The 17,158-nt window shown below is 50.0% G+C and overlaps 1 protein-coding gene across 1 annotated transcript in view; it reads right to left on the bottom strand.

Annotated features, from left to right (window-relative positions):
* Positions 1-15,524, bottom strand: part of PARVB (parvin beta) — a 139,615-nt gene extending 124,091 nt beyond the window's left edge. The window contains exon 1 of the mRNA XM_017850011.1: positions 15,443-15,524. Coding sequence (XP_017705500.1) covers positions 15,443-15,494 — 52 coding nt within the window. The 5' untranslated portion in view covers positions 15,495-15,524. The remainder of the gene's footprint in view (positions 1-15,442) is intronic.
* Between the last annotated feature and the right edge of the window lie 1,634 nt (positions 15,525-17,158).

Below are 17,158 nucleotides of genomic sequence, written 5' to 3'. Positions count from 1 at the left end.
TATTTTTTTTTTTTTTTAAGGGGGGGCAAAGAATAAAGTAGAGAAAGAATGGAGAGAGTGGGGGGGGGGGGTTGGTCGTGGTTTGTCGTTTGCTCTGTTGCCTGGGCTGGAGTGCAGTGGCCGGATCTCAGCTCACTGCAAGCTCCGCCTCCCGGGTTTATGCCATTCTCCTGCCTCAGCCTCCCAAGTAGCTGGGACTACAGGCGCCCGCCACCTCACCCGGCTAGTTTTTTGTATTTTTTAGTAGAGACGGGGTTTCACCGTGTTAGCCAGGATGGTCTCGATCTCCTGACCTCGGAATCCGCCCGTCTCGGCCTCCCAAAGTGCTGGGATTACAGGCTTGAGCCACCACGCCCGGCCTATTTTTTTATTTTTTCATTTTTTTTTTTCAGGTAGGGTCTCGCTCTGTCACCCAAACTGGAACGCAGTGGTGGAATCTCAACTCACTGCAGCGTTAGCCTTCCATGCTCAAGCCGTCCTCCCCCTCAGACTCCCTGAGACCACAGGCATGGGCTCAGGGAGGCTGGGACCACAGGCATGGGCACAGGGAGGCTGGGACCACAGGCATGGGCACAGGGAGGCTGGGGCCACAGGCATGGGCCACCATGTCTGGCTATTTTTTTCTATTTTTTAGTAGAGATGGGGTCTCACTATGTAGCCTAAGCTGGTCTCAAACTCCTGGGCTCAAGCAATACTCCTGCCTTAGCCTCCCAAAGTGCTGAGATTACAGGCATGAACCACTGTGCCTGGCCTGTAGGACTTTTATTATGTATCAGGGCCAGTCACTTCCTCCAGTACTTCATTATTAAAAGTTTCAAACACATAGAAACACGTAAAGAACTTTATTTTATTTTATTTTTTGAGAGGGAGTCTTGCTCTGTCACCCAAGCTGGAGTGCAGTGGCGTGATCTTGGCTCACTGAAACCTCCACCTCCCGGGTTCAAGTGATTCTCCTGCCTCAGCCTCCCAAGTAGCTGGGACTATAGGCCCATGTCACTGTGCTCAGCTAATTTTTTGTATTTTTGTAGAGACGGAGTTTCACCATGTTGGCCAGATTGGTCTCGAACTCCTGACCTCAAGTGATGCACCCGCCTCGGCCTCCCAAAGTGCTGGGATTACATGTGTGGGCCCCCACTCCCAGCCAAGTAAAGTTTAAAGTGAACACTTGTAAACCCACAGCCTACAGTCCACCACTCACCTTTTTCTATACTTGTTTTATTCCACATCCATCCACCCCTCTCTCTAATCCTGAAATCCATCAGCTTTCATTTCCAATTGCTGCTGGAAATAATTCCCACAAACCTTGGGACTTCAAATGACACAAATTTCTATCTTGTGGTTCCAGATGTCAGGAGTCCAAAATGGGTCTCACTGGCTAAAATCAAGGTGTCACCAGGGCTGCATTCCTTCTAGAAGCTCCAGGAGAAAATCAATTTCCTGGCTTTTCCGGCTTTTAGAGGCTGCCCATATTCCTTGGCTGCTGGCCCCACATCACTGCAACTTCCACCTCCATCATCACTTGTCTCTGACTCTGACCCTCCTGCCTCCCTCTCATAAGGACCCTGGCAATCACACTGGGCCCACCCAAATAAAACAAGCTAATCCCATCCCAAGGTTCTTAACTCACTCACACCAGCAAATTCCCTTTGATCACATAAGAGAACATATTCTCAGGTTTCAGGTATTGGAATATAGACATTTTGGGGACTATTACTCCATCTACCATACCATCTTTTTTTTAACGCATTTCAAAGTAAGTTGCAGACATTGGTACTTTTCCCTCCAAACACACACATCACTAACTAGAGTTCAGTATTTATCTATAGTTCTTTTATTTCTTTGGAGTTAAAATGTACATGCCATGAAATGGTTCAAGAGATTCTCCTGCCTCAGCCTCCTGAGTAGCTGGGATTACAGGAGTGCTCCATCACGACCAGCTAATTTTTGTATTTTTTAGTAGAGGCGGGGTTTTGCCATGTTGGCCAAACTGGTCTCGAACTGCTGACTTCAAGTGATCCACCGGCCTCAGCCTTCCAAAGTGCTGGGATTACAGGTGTGAGCCACTGTGCCCAGCCCCAGGTCCAGTTTTAAGTACATTTCTTTAATAACTCACTCAATTCTCTAATGACCCTATGAGTTAAGTACGCTTCACAGAAGAAGAAACTGAGGCACAGGGTGAGGAAGTACCTTCCCCAGGGTCACAGCTCCAGGGCCCAGAAAGATCAGTTCAAGCCCATGCAGTTTGGCCTCAAGAGCAATCACCCTAATCACTACACCAGACTGCCTCTTGCTTGCTGGGCAAATACACAAAGATCACTGTAAATGGTCATCGCTATCTCCCAGTGAAATGGGAACACACCACACCCCAGGAAGACAGGAACCATGCCAACAATCTGAAACGGAATGCAGGGACATAATGGTGCCAATGGACAAAGAGGAGCCCCCACCCTGCTGGAGGCGTGATATTTCAGTCAACAGGGCAGAGAGTTGCCAGAGCAGAGAGAACAGCGGGCGTGAGAGCTTTGAGCCAAGGAGGATCATGGGACCTACAGAAAGTGAACGAAGACCCCATGGCCAGGCCAAGGGAGAAGAGCTGGGAGCTGGAGCTGCGCCGGGCTGGGTTGGACTGGACAGGCACTGGGTGGCTGGCGAGTATCTGGACTTGGTCCTGGAGCAGCATGAAGCCACTAGAGTTCTGTCTTCTTTCTATAAACACCAACAAGTTCATTCAGCACAAAAAGGATCTAATTTGTCTCCTCTAGCGCATCTTCCTAACACTGGGGCTGAGTGCAGCCTAAATGCCAGGAATGATATCAGCTTACTAGGAGCCAGCTGGGGAGACGACTCCCACCTGAATCATTCTTCTAGTTTAGCAGGGTCAGTGGCAATGAAGAGCCACACCACCTGGAGTTAAAACTCACCTGCTGGCAGAATGACCTCGAGCCTCTCTGAGCCGGTGTTTGCCCATCTACAAAATGGGAATAACCACATAATACCGACTTCCCAGCTTGGAGTGAGGAGTAAACAAGGGAATAATGCAGGAAGCATCTAGCACACTGCCTGAGTCATCAGCAGGACCTGAGTCTTAGCTACAGTGTGATTATTATAGACTCCATTCTGATCTGTTTTTGTTTTTTTGAGACAGGGTCTCAGTCCATCACCCAGGCTGGAGTGAAGTGGTGCCATCTCAGCTCACCACAACCTCCACCTCCCAGGCTCAAGCGATCCTCCCACCTCAGCCTCCCGAGTAGCTGGGACTACAGGCACAAGCCACCATGCCTGGCTAATTTTTGCATTTTTGGTAGAGACAAGGTTTACACCATGTTGGCCAGGCTGGGACTACAGGCAGGTGCCACCATGCTCAGCTGTTTTTTCTTTTTTGCTGTTGTTTTGTTTAGTTTTGTTTTGTTTTGTAGAGATAAGGTCTCACTATATTGCCCAGACTAGTCTCAAACTCCTGGGTTCAAGTGATCCTCCTACCTTGGCCTCCCAAAATACTGGGATTATAAGCATTTGTTTTTGTTTTTAATCTTCTTTTAACTTTTACCCTCACTTCTCAGATTATCTTTATTATTATTATTATTATTATTATTATTATTATTTTGATACAGGGACTCACTCTGTCACACAGCTGGAGTGCAATGGCGCAATCATGGTTCACTGAGCCTTGATCTTCTGGGCTCAAGCGAGCCTCGCACCTGAGCCTCCCAAGTAGCTGGGACCACAAACGTGCACCACCATGCCTGATTTTTTAAAAAAATTTTTAATAAAAATGGGTTATCTCTATGTTGCCCAGGCTGGTCTTGAACTCCTGGGCTCAAGTGATCCTCCCATCTCAGCCTTCCAGAGTACTGGGATTATGGGTATGAGCCACCACACTCCTTCTATTAAACTTATATATATCAAGAATAAACTCATTTAGATTTTACTTTGAAAGACATTACAGTTGAGTCTTGAAAAACACAGGTTTGAATTATATGAGTCCACTTATATACAGATTTTTTCCAATAAACAGACTGGAAAATTTTTTGGAGATTTGTGACAATTTGAAAAAACTGCAAACCACGTAGCCCAGAAATATTTTAAAATTAAGAAAAGTTAGATACGTGACAAATGCATAAAATATACGTAGATACTATTTTATTATTTGCCACCATAAAATACATATAAATCTACTACAAAAAGTTAAAATGTATCAAAACTTACACACACACACAAACACAGACTGTGTTCACAGTTGAGAGAAAGGTAAACAAATGTAAAGATGTACTACCTATGTATTTATTTTATTGTATTTATTTTCTTTTTTTCTTTTTTGTTTTTTTGAGACAGAGTCTCATTCTGTCACCCAGGCTGGAGTGCAGTGGCGTGATTTTGGCTCACTGCAACCTCTGCCTCCTGGGTTCAAGTGATTCTCCTGCCTCAGCCTCCCAAGTAGCTGCGACTACAGGTGCCCACCACCACACCTGGTTAATTTTTATCTTTTTAGTATAGGCAAGGTTTCACCATGTTGGCAGGCTGGTGTCGAACTCCTGACCTTAAGTTATCCACCCACCTCGGCCTCCCAAAGTGCTGGGATTACAGGAGTGAGGCACCGTGCCCGGCCAAGATGCAGTATTTAATAATAACTGCATACAATTAACTGCAGTCCATACCACACCACTGTAATAGTAGCCACCTCCTGTTGCTATTGCATTGCTTAAAACATTGCATTGCTTAGAACATTACTTGATGTTATCTCCACTTGAGCAGTTCACCGCTCCAGTAAATTGCATATCATAGTAAAAAAAAAAAAAAAAAAAAGTGATCTCTTTGGGTTCTCACATATTTTTCATCATGTTTAGTGCAATACCGTCAACCTTGAATAACACCATGGGACCCACACAGAGAGCCACTTGTGATGCTGGAAGTGCTCCCAAGAAGCAGAGAAAAGCCTTGACGGCCGGGCACAGTGACTCACACTTGTAATCCCAGCACTTTGGGAGGCCGAGGCGGGTGGATCACAAGGTCAGGAGATCGAGACCATCCTGGCTAATACGGTGAAACCCCATTTCTACTAAAAATACAAAAAAATTAGCCGGGCAGGGTGGCACACGCCTGTAATCCCAGCTACTCGGGAGGCTGAGGCAGGAGAATCGCTTGAACCCTGGAGGCGGAGGCTGCAGTGAGCCGAGATCGCACCACTGCACACCCACTCCAGCCTGGGCAACACAGCCAGGCTCCATCTCAAATTAAAAAAGAAAAAGAAAAGCCTGACATTCCAAGAAGCTGAATAGCTTGAGATGTTGTATGATAGGGTGAGGTCTGCAGCTGCAGTTGCCGGCCATTTCAGAGCATTCACCTTGTAAACACATATTGTAAACGTGCGGCATCAATAACCACAGCACAGGACTACAAATGCATTTTCTCTTCCTTATGATTTTCCTAATAACTTTTTCTTTCCTCAGGCTCACTTTATAGTAAGAATACAGTACATAATGCATAGAACATACAAAATATTGTTAATTGTTTATGTTATCAGCGAGGCTTCCAGTCAACAGCAGGCTATCAGCAGTTAAGTTTTGTGGGAGTCAAAAGTTACACATGGTGGCCGGGCGCAGTGGCTCAGGCCTGTAATCCCAGCACTTTGGGAGACCGAGGCGGGAGGATCACCTGAGGTCAGGAGTTTGAGACCAGCCTGGCCAACATGGTGAAACCCTGTCTCTACTAATAATACAAAAATTAGCTGGGCGTGGTGGTGCACGCCTGTAATCCCAGATACTCGGAAAGCTGAGGCAGGAGAAGCACTTGAACCTGGGAGGCAGCGGTTGCAGTGAGCCGAGATCACACCACTGCACTCCAGCCTAGGTGACAAGAGCGAAACTCCATCTCAAAAAAAAAAGAAAACCGTTACACGTGGATTTCCAACTGCATGGGGGGTCAGTGCCTCTTAACCCTGTGCTGCTCAAGGGTCAATTCTATTAATTTTGAAACAAAAAGAAAAAAGATAGGGATGAAGACACTTCAAATTAAGCTTTGAGCCAGATGTTTCTTAAGAGCTGGCCTTGGTGGTGTGCACCTGTTGTCTCAGCTACTCGGGAGGCTAAGGCAGAAGGATCCCTTGAGGCCAGGAGTTCAAGGCTACACTGTCTGATGATCTGGCCTGTGAACAGCCACTGCACTCCAGCCTGGGCAACACAGCAAGACCCCCATCTCAAACGTATATATATGTATAAAGACCCCCATCTCAAATATATATATGTATAAAGACCCCCATCTCAAACATCTATATATGTATAAAGACCACCATCTCAAACATATATATGTATAAAGACCACCATCTCAAACATATATATGTATAAAGACCCCCATCTCAAACATCTATATATGTATAAAGACCACATCTCAAACATATATATATATATAAAGACCCCCATCTCAAAGATATATATGCATAAAGAGCTCCATCTCAAACATCTATATATGTATAAAGACCCCCATCTCAAACATATATATGTATAAAGACCCCTATCTCAAACATATATATGTATAAAGACCCCATCTCAAATATATATTCATAAAGAATATATGTATAAAGAATATATATATTCTTTATAATTATAATTATAATTGCTGTTGCAGTAAAAGAATGCAGACACAGTGCAATCAATTCTAGAAGTATTCTTTATATTCTTTATACATATATTCTTTATATATTTTTATTTGTATATTCATATATATATACATTCCATTTATAGCAAAAATAAATTCTGAACACCATATGTGCATGAGGCCCCGCCCCGGACCTCCCCCTTTCTCCAGCCTTGTCAGGGGCACTCTATCCTCATGTGTAAAGTGGGGCCTGGTCATTTCCAGTTCCCTGGAGTCTGGAGTAACTTGAGAAGCAGAAAACAACAAGGGCAGACAGGGCTCTGCTGAGACAGCTGCTTCCGGGAGTGTCTGGATTGGAGCAAGCAACGTACGCAGGCCCTAGGAGTGCCAAAATTTTCACTCCCTCTTTAACTTTTTAATAGCTTAACATTCAAGGCTAGATTCTGTGAAATTGTCATTTTTCAAATGAAAACAAGTATAGTAATGCATGACTTTGTAAGAGAACAAGCAAAGAAATTCCTAAGATGGCGTTGCTTGGGGAAATCAACATTACTGATTGACTGTGGGTAGCTGGCAGGTAAAGGTTCAAAGGCCAAAACCAAGCTCATCATTTCAAATGGCAAAGCTTAAAGGAGCATGCCTCCAACTACTAACAGGCAAGCATAAAGAACTCCCACTCAGAGACTGCCAAATGTTCTCTGATGCCACAGGCTGGTGAGGAAGGCAAGAATGCCTCCTGGTGCCCATCTGAGATGCCCTCAAATTCTGGGTACAAGGAATTCCAGCTTGGAAACACCTGTTTCTCCGCATACGCAAAGCGGATTACTCAGCCAAGTATACCTCAAAAGAGTATTGGGGGCTGGGAGTGGTGGCTTATGCCTGTAATCCCGGCACTTTGGGAGGCCGAGGCGGGCGGATCAGTTGAGGTCAGGAGTTTGAGACCAGCCTGGCCAACATGATGAAACCCTGTCTTTACTAAAAATATAAAAAATTGGCGGGATGTGCTCGCTTGAACCCAGAAGGTAAAGGTTGCAGTGAGCCGAGATCATGCCACTGTAGTTCAGCCTAGGCAACAGAGCAGGACTCTGTCTCAGAAAAAAAAAAAAAAAAATCTAGTATTGGGGATGCTTCCTAGTCATAGACGGCAAGGGGAAGAGTTAAGATACCAACATTCTCATTGCAATATCTTAAAGGATTTACACAACTTTTGTTTCCAACAGCCAACTAGCTGTTGCGTGACACTCAATGGGAATAAAGCAGCCAGTGCTGCTGAAATGAGCCAGCACTAGACCTGGAAAAGGCTTCATTTCTGGGGATGACAGCCACACAGCAACTAACCCTCAAACACACTGTTAGTCTGGCTGACTGGTCCCAGCATTCTTTTTCCCTAAGCCCAGACTCAGCCAAAGAATCCTTCTCAACACAGGGTTAGGCAGTTGTCCTAAACTGAGCTGACTTGCCACTTCTGCTTTACCACATCCCAGCTCTGGAGTCTGGAGTCTGTGTCGATGCCTCCAGTCATCCACATTCATCCATAACAAATTCTGATTGAGCGCTCACTCAATTGCTGATAAGGCTTCACTTCCTCACACGGCAAGTGCTGCTTTGCTCCACAAGGGACCATAAGGAAGAGAGGCTTAGAGAGAAGAAGCAACAGATCCGGCACAAGGAGGCAGGCTGCACCACCCCGCCGCACATTCTCTGAACCAGGGCAAACTCAGCAGCTCAGAAACGCAAAGCTGGGATCTGCCCACAATTTCCCATATTAGAAATGTTGAAACGAGCCCCCAAGCTTTAACACACACAGCCTCAAAGGGTGTGTTCACTCCCCACAGCCCAGATACTCTCAGTCAGAACGTCAGAGGAGGTAAAAGACTCCGCTGGTTTCCCAGGGTTGATCAAGTTACTCCCCAGATGCTGGGAGCCCTCAAGACTGGACAAGACCAAAACTGTTACTCATTCCATCTTTTCTTGTAACCAGGGGGAAGGCTGTCATTTGAATATGTCAGCCTGAGGTATCACAATGATGCAAAGCCACAGAACACTTCTCGGATTGATTGCACTGTGTCTGCATTCTTTTATCAAGACAGCAATTAGTATGGAGAAGCAGATTACCACCACTGAGCCAACATATGCTTATAATGTCCTCCAAATCTGCTTTGCAGCCTCTATGTGATGCAATAAATAGCAAATATATTAGGAGATAAACCAATTTGTCGCCTGAAACCTAAAGTGTAACATGTACAGCTAAGGCAGAGACATTTTGTTAGGGCGTATCTTTTATGTGATGGAACCACGTATTTGAAAAGAAGAAAACGGCTAGGTAAAGGTGCCTGCCCCGTGCCAACCACAGCAGGGAGGAATCGGTCCAACGGAGCACTTAAAATCCATAGTCGCAGCAGGGATGAACCCACTTACATCCAATAAACACCCCTTAATTATTCTGACTGGACAGGGAGCACGAGGGTAAGCAACTTCAGGATGTGCAATCAACATTAATTCCACAGCGGTGGGGCAGGAATCAAGGCAGAGCCCCTTTGATGAGTGTGGGGTTGCCAAGGTGATCTGACTCTGCTGGAAGGTCTGTAACCAAGGTGCTGGGAGAATCACTGAGAACCTGCCCTTCCTCCCCAAGCCCTGAAAGGCAGGGAAGAGTCATCACTTGTGGCCAAGCAGTGCTTTTACCTTTTCTACAGAAGCAGAGTTTCCGCGAGCTCTTAATGGGCCTTCAAGGAGAAAAAAAAAAAAAAAACCCACATGGTGTAGGTCGACTTTGCTGCCCCAGACAACAGAATGCATGGGCAGAACATACAATGAGAAATTTAGGGTTTGAAGATTATAGTCAGAATAATAATCAAAGGAAATGTAGCTGAGCCACCCACTTCCTCTCAGCTCAAGAGAAAAGAGGCCCTCACTGGAAAATGGTCTCCAGGGAGTTCCACCCACCTCCCCGAGGAGTGTCTCCCATGTAGGCGCTGGGCAGCGTCACGGTGACCTCACTGTGCCTTTCCTTCTCAGACCAACAGCTGTCCATCCCCCAATGGAGGCAGCCTCTGCTCGAAGGAGGTCTGGATTTAGAGAAAGGGGTGTGGAATTGTCTTTCTCTTCGTTGGCAGGGTCTGTAAAGAGCCTCACAACACAACAGCTCCAAACAGGACCTCCACCATCCCCTCTTCCCCACAGAAACCAGAGTGACCACGGCCCTGGTCCCTCACCTGCCAAATCCCCCAACTTCGGACCAGCCACTCCCCCTCTGCGTTGGCTAGGAGGCCCGCTGGCCTTCCCGACACGCCACAGCCACCGTTCTACCAGCCCTGACACCATCAGAGGGGTCATGTGAGCACAGAGGGCCTAGAAATGAGGAGTCTGAAAAATCATCCAAAAGAAACCACACTCCCTGCAAATCCTTTCTCACCCCTCCCACAAACAAGGATCTGGGTCCTCTTTCATTTGTGAAGGTCAGCATCAGAGGGGCTGGAGCCGGCTAGAAAACAGTGTGGAAATCACCGACACGCCTGCATCCACCCACGCCGCCTCCTCGGGGCGTGGCCTCTGCCCCACGCCACATTCCTGCCTGTCTGCCTGCCTCCCCGCCGTTCCCCCATTCTGTCCATTCCCCACTCCCTAAAGCCCCACTGAAATCGGCCACCCCTGCCAAACCCCAGCAAGGGTTCCAAGTTCCCGTGCTTGCAGGACACCAGGGCTGCTCACCTCTCAGGTCCCCAGTCAGGGCTGGCCACAGCCCACAGGCTACACCGTGGCTCAGCCACTGGGAGCCTTCCTGGGGGTCTTCTCAGGGGCCCCTTCCCCATCGCTGGGCTGATTTCCAGCCATCCTAGACACTCAGCCAGGACCACTTCCTCCAGGGAGGCCCAAAACCTCAAGTCTGGGTGGTAAGACTCCCATGGATCAGTCTCCGCATCTGCCTGCCCCTCGAACCATCCTGAGTGAGGCCTGAGCCACAGCTCACCTCCCTTCACTGGTGCGTCTTAGTGTTTGGGGTCAACCCATCGTCTACATAACTGATGGCTCTGTGTAAAAGATGGACACCCTGAAGGAAATTATCAGTTGCTGGTTTAAGGCCTTGAGATTTCTCTCCTGAAGGTTATTTAAAGTCCACAAAGAAACTTAATACTTTCAACCTTCAGTTCAATGTTGCAGCTACCTAGTGATTTCTATCTTTTTTTTTTTCTCTCTCTCTCTCTCTTTTTGAGACGGAGACTCACTCTGTCGCCCAGGCTGGAGTGCAACAGCATGATCTCAGCTCACTGCAAGCTCCTCCAGGGTTCAAGTGATTCTTCTGCCTCAGTCTCCTGAGTAGCTGGGATTACAGGCGTGCACCACCATGCCCGGCTAATTTTTGCATTTTTAGTAGAGATAGGGTTTCATCATGTTGGCCAGGCTGGTCTCAAACTCCTGACCTCAGATGATCTGCCCACTTCAGCCTCCCAAAGTGCTGGGATTACAGGCATGAGACACAGCGCCCGGCTAATTTTTATATTTTTAGTAGAGACGGGGTTTCCCCATGTTGGCCAGGCCGGTCTCAAACTCCTGGCCTCAGGTGATCCACCTGCCTCAGCCTCCCAAAGTGCTGGGATTATGTGTCTGGCCTACTGATTTCTTTAGATCTAGTTGATGAGGTCTCAATATCTTGCTCATTAATCACTATTTCTACATCAAGTGCTTAGGAGATATCAGGATCAAGAGAAGGGGAAGACAAGCCGCTGGCTAGGAGAAAATATTTGCAAAACACATGACTTGTATCCAAAATATATGAAGAACTCTTCCAACCCAACAGTAAGGAAACAAACAAGCAGATTTAAAAATAGGCCAAGGCTGCGCACTGTGGCTCACGCATGTAATCCCAGCACTTTGGGAGGCCGAGGCAGGTGGATCTCCTGAGCCCAGGAGTTTGAGACCAGCCTGGGCAACATAGCGAGAACCCATCTCTACAAAAAATACAAAAATTAGCTGGGCATGGGGGTATATGCCTGTAGTCCCAACTACTCCAGAGGCTGAGGCATGAGGATCAATTGAGCCCCAGGAGGTTGAGACTGCAGTGAGCCAGGATTGTGCCACTGCACTCCAGCCTGGGCTACAGTGAGACCCTGTCTCAAAAATAAAATAAAATAAAAATAAATAAAATACAAATGAGCCAATGACCTTAACAGACACTTCACCGAAGAAGATACACAGATGGCAAATAAACATATGAAGAGATGCTCCACTTCATACATTATCAGGGAAATGCAAATTGAAACAGCAACGAGACACCACGATACACCTATCAGAACTCCAAAATCCAGAACACTGACACCACCAAATGCTGGCGAGGGTGCGGAGCGGCAGGAACTCTCGTTCGCCGCCGGTGAATAAAAGTGGCACAGCCACCTTGGAAGAGTTTGGTAGTTTCTTCCAAAACGAGACACGCTCTTACCATACGATCCAGCCATCAAGCTCAAATGAATTAAAACCTTATCTACACATAAAAACCCACACGCGGATGTACACAGCAGCTTTATTCATAACTGCTAAAACTTGGAAGCAACCAAGATGTCCTTCAGCAGGTGAATGGATCAACAAACTGGCACATTCAGACAACAGAATATTATTCAGTCTAAAAAGGAATGAGCTACCAAGCCATGAGAAGACATGGAAGGGCCTTCAATGTATATGACTGAGTGGAAGAAGCCAATCTGGAAACGCTACTGTATGCTGTATGATCACAACTATATGATAGTCTAGAAAAGGCAAAAATATGGATATAGTAAAAAAAAAAACAAACACACAAACCAAAAAAACAATCCGTGGTTGCCAGGGGTTTGGGGAAGTGGAGGGATACACAGGCAACAGAGAGAGGATTCTGGGGTCAGCGACACTCCTCCAGAGGCGACTGTAATGGTGGGTCCATGTCACTCTACATCCATCCAGAACCACAGAATGTCCAACGGCAAGAGCGATCCCTAATGTAAACTATGAGCTTGCGGAGACAATGATGTCTCAATGTTGGCTCATGACTCTACCACACAGCCTGGGGGCACTGATGGAGGTGAGAAGGGATAGGTGGGGACACTTTGTATTCTTTGCTGGATTTCACTGTAAACCTGAAACTGCTTTAAAAAATACGTAAATATATATGTGAATATATATATACACACACACACACATATATATTTGATACAGAGTCTCGCTCTGTTGCCCAGGCTGCAGTGCAGTGACGCAATCTCAGTTGACTGCAATCTCCGCCTCCCAGGTTCAAGCGATTCTCCTGCCTCAGCTTCCCACGTAGCTGGGATTACAGGTGCATGCCACCATGCCCGGCTAATTTTTGGAATTTTAGCAGACATGGGGTTTCACCATGTTGACCAGGCTGCTCTCGAACTCCCGACCTCAGGTGATCCACCCAACTCGGCCTCCCAGAGTGCTGGGATTACATGCATGAGTCACCTCGCCTAGCCCACACATATTTTTTTAAGGTAATCAGGGGATAGAAACTTCCTGAACATGTTGCTCATAAAAGAGGGACAGAACCTCCAGACTGGCTGCTCTGGCCCTGCTGGCTTCAGCTCTCTCTGAGAAACCTGATCCTGGCCACTGGGCAGTGGCACTTGAGGTCCAGGGCCTAGCACAGCACAGAACAGGCCTCTTGTGGCAAATGTGTGGAGCTCTCCACCCAACCTCTTCCACGCAGGGCCTCGCTGGCCGGGGCAGGCCATCCGCCTCTGAGGATTTCCAGCAGCAGCTGGGCTGTCCCTGACCCCCCATCCTGGCCCACGGGACCTGCGGAGCCTCCCATCCCATGGGCACAGTGGGGAACCCTGTGTGCTGTTGGGGGGTCTTCCCTCCACACGGGCTCCCTCTAAGCCCCAGTAAAGCTGAACTCAGGTTTGAAACACGCTGTCCTTTCACGTCCCCAGAGCTTCTGTGGGGAGCCCTGGGGGTTTCCGGTGTTCCTTTCCATTTTGCGAATGCCTACAGTTAATCACAGTTCCGTTTTCTGACCTGGGCCAGCACGTGACACACCTCCCGTGGCGCATCAGCCTTAATCACGCCCGCTGTGAAGCCCATTCTCAGACACTTCCTGCACTGCTTCCTCCAAACCCCAGGGCCCCACATTTCCTAACCCCCTCTCCTCTGGAACAGGCCAGGTCACTCATCCCAACCATCCCTCTCAAAAGTCCTTCTATGCCTTGTCACACCCCTGCCTGAAGCTGGAACCTCCCTGATGAACCCGCCCCTCCCCAGCTTCCCCTCCTCCCTTAGAGTCCTCAACTCAGGAACACATCCGAGCCACATCCGCTCTCCCGAATCCACCCTCAACTTTCTAACAAAGGAGGAAATGAAGCCGATGGTGCAGCAGGCAGGGTCGTGGAAACCTCCCAAGCACCCAGTCACTCTCTGGTAGGCAACCAAGCATAGCTCTGATGGCCCAAAGTCAGGGTCAGGGGCTTCTCTCACCCTGGAGTGGCCAGAAGCACATGTTGCCAAGGCAAACGGGCTTGCAGAATTACCGGCAACTCTCAATTATTCAAGGCCTCATTATTCGGTCTTCCTGGCTCCTCCACTTCCCAGGAGACCACACAGAAGCCACTAAACCCTTCCCAATCCAGCCTGTCCCTCAATTCCTGCGCCTGGATCCAAGGAGGGTTTGTGGCCCTGTTTGCCAGGCACCCCAACCCTGAGAACCGAGGCAGGGCGCCCAGCTCACCCCCAGCAAAAGCAGCATCAGCAGTGTCCAGCCTCCTGCTCCTCCTCCTGCCTCCACACCCCTTTACTCAGCACAAGATGCTTCCTGCTATTAGAATTCTTGGTGCATTTGAATTAAACCAGGCTGGGCCTGAATTTTCTAGGCACACATCAATTCACAGGCGAGGAGGAGAAGCACTGTGTACTCTGGAATTTGGGCCCCGTCCATTACTTTGGGTGTGTGTTCTTCCTATTCCGAGAGCGTAAACGGCACCTAAAATAAGCTGTAAGAGCCCAGAACATTCCGGTTCCTTGCTGTTCTATGAAAGACTTTCCTCTGGTTCCTTCTGGCCTCCACTCAAGTGTCCCCTCCTCAGAGGCCTCCCCTGGCTCTGATCGTCCTGTTCTATGTGCTCTGGGGCATGTCATCACAGCACCACTTGTCTTACTCATTCCTTGTTCCACGAAAGCAAGCATCCCACCCCCACTCTTTTCTTCCTAGGGTCGGAGCAGCACCTGGCCCATGGCAGGCGCACCACAGGCTGTGGGCTGAATTGTGAGGGGAGTGTCACTTGCGTCTATAATTGTTGCAAGCCATAAAGAGGAACCGAAATGGTTTCTGGTGAGGGTGCTGATGACTGCATGGAAGAACAGTAGGGATGACAGAGAGAAGGGTGACAGCCACTAATCATGTCATTTAGAAGAGGTGACAAACACCGACTAATACAAGCCACAGTGGGTCGTCCAGTGTAAGGCTTGAGAGAAGAGTGGCCTCTCCGCCAGGAGACCCACTGAAGGGGACAAGACCCTGCCCTCCTGGAACAGGATCACGGGCGGGAAGACACACATCCCCTGGGGTCACAGGCGTCCCTGGGAGAAAATGGCTGGGGAACCAAGCGTTCCCTGCACTGTACACAAAACCTGGGGGGCAGGCGCATGGGGGCACACACATGCCTAGAGGCAAATCTGTCACATGTGTTCCCAGAGCACACACATCCCTAGGAATACAAGAGTCCCAGGGAAGAAATGAATGGGGGACCTGCAGCCCGGGGTACACTAATCCCTGGAGGCACAGGAAGAGTTCCCAGGGATATGTCAGGCCCAAGTGGTTTAAGAAAACCGTACTGCATACCCACTAAGGGAGGGCTCCTTCCCGGGTACCCACCTGAGGCCGGCCTTTCTCCATCTGCCTTTCCACAGCAGCTCCCCACCTCCATTCTTTGTAAGCTCCCCGCACCTCTCACCAATCTGAAATCTCACTATAGCGCACGGTCCCAGGGGCAGAACCTCCCCACCCAAGCAGAAAATTCAAGAATGTATCTCCCAGGAGGCCCTGGGCAAGCGATACACTTAAAGACATCAGACTATCCCCTGCAACTCTCAAATTCTTTAAAACGTACGAGCTTGCTAGTGTTTCGTGAGCACACGCCATAAAAACTTAAATTTTAATGCGATCTCTGCAACTCTTGCTCGCAGGCCTCCCAGACCTCAGACCTGCACGCCCCGAGTCCCGCACCCTGCAGGGCGCCCGCGCAACAACCAGTAGCGGGTCCCCCAGGCCATGCCTGCCCAGGGTGCCCTGCACACGTGAGTGTCACTGCTCATGGAATGAACGGTCACCCCGCGCGGCTGGCGATGCCGCTTGCCCAGGGAAGAGCTAAACACCCGGCGGCCGGAGCAAGCGAGGGCTCCGCACGGTGGCCCGAGGTCCCCGCCGCGCAGGCGCCCGCACGCGCGTTTGGCAGACTCCTGAGGCCACCGCGGCCCCACGCGCCAGGTCCCGGGCGTGCTTACGGGATAGGGCCTGGGCCGTATCCCGAAGGCGCGCAGCGCGCGGGGGCGGAGCGGTCGGCGGGCGGCCCCGTGGGCGCCGGGCCCAGGGCGGCGCAGCCCGCAGGTCCACAGGGGGTCGCGGGGCGGGCGGCGCACTCCACCCTCCGCGCGCCCTTCCGCTTCCTGGCCAGGTGAGGCGCGCCAGCGTTTGCCCAGGAGACGACTCGTGCGCGAGCTGTGGCTTCAGATCCTGCGGGCCGCGGGGTGGGCGAGCGCGGGCGCGGAGACATGGGCCGCGCGTGGGCCGGCGGCTGGCGCAGCTCGGGTTGTGGAGGGCCGCGAGCCGAGGTCGCCCCAGGGAGTGGCCAGGGCGCGGCCCCCCGCCGCCCCGCCTCCCGTCCCCGCCCCGCCCCGGCCTGGAGCGCGGCCCCGGCGGCCCGGATGCCCGAGGCCTGCTGGTCCCAGGCGGAGCCATCTCCGTCCCGCGCCGCCGCTCACACTCAGACAAGGGGTGTGGGGCCACCCCGGGAGCGGCGCAGCCTTTTCCCCACACTTTGGAGCCCTGGGCTCTGCTCGGCTCCGCTAGTGGTGCCGAATCCAGGGGGCAGCGCGACAGACACCATTGCCACGTGGGTGCGGCCTCAGGACGTCCTGAAAGTCGGAGAGAATCAAGTCACACGAACGTGGCCGATCTGTTGTAGAGCTTCTGCCAAGAGCCAGCCCCAGGGCAGGGGAAGCCCTTCTGAACTGGGAATTGTCCCTACCCACGGGAAGCTTAGAGGATGGAGGGCGATGCGGGGGACAGGTCATTGGCCTGACCTCCAAGGGGAGCTCCAGGAGTTGTTTCTGGAAGAGGCGATGGGGAGGCCCCAGGAAATGGCTTGCAGGCCGGTACCATGAGGTCAGCAGAAAAGCAGGCCCTGGGGACAGTGTGGGGTGCCAGGGAGGGGGAGAGGAGGGGAGGGAGGCCTCGCAGGTGTTGGAAGCAGAGGAAAAGGCTTCATCCCGAGGGAGGCCAGGCAAAGCTGTTTTGTTTTGTTTTGTTTTAAAGACAGAGTCTTGCTCTGTTGCCCAGGCTGGAGTGCAGTGGCACAATCTCGGCTCACTG

This window comes from Rhinopithecus bieti, unplaced genomic scaffold (assembly GCF_001698545.2).
Source record: "Rhinopithecus bieti isolate Rb0 unplaced genomic scaffold, ASM169854v2 scaffold_33210, whole genome shotgun sequence".
NCBI classification, from domain to species: Eukaryota; Metazoa; Chordata; class Mammalia; order Primates; family Cercopithecidae; genus Rhinopithecus; species Rhinopithecus bieti.
The sequence above is the reverse complement of the archived record's forward strand: the minus strand, read 5'-3'. Positions and strand labels throughout refer to the sequence as shown.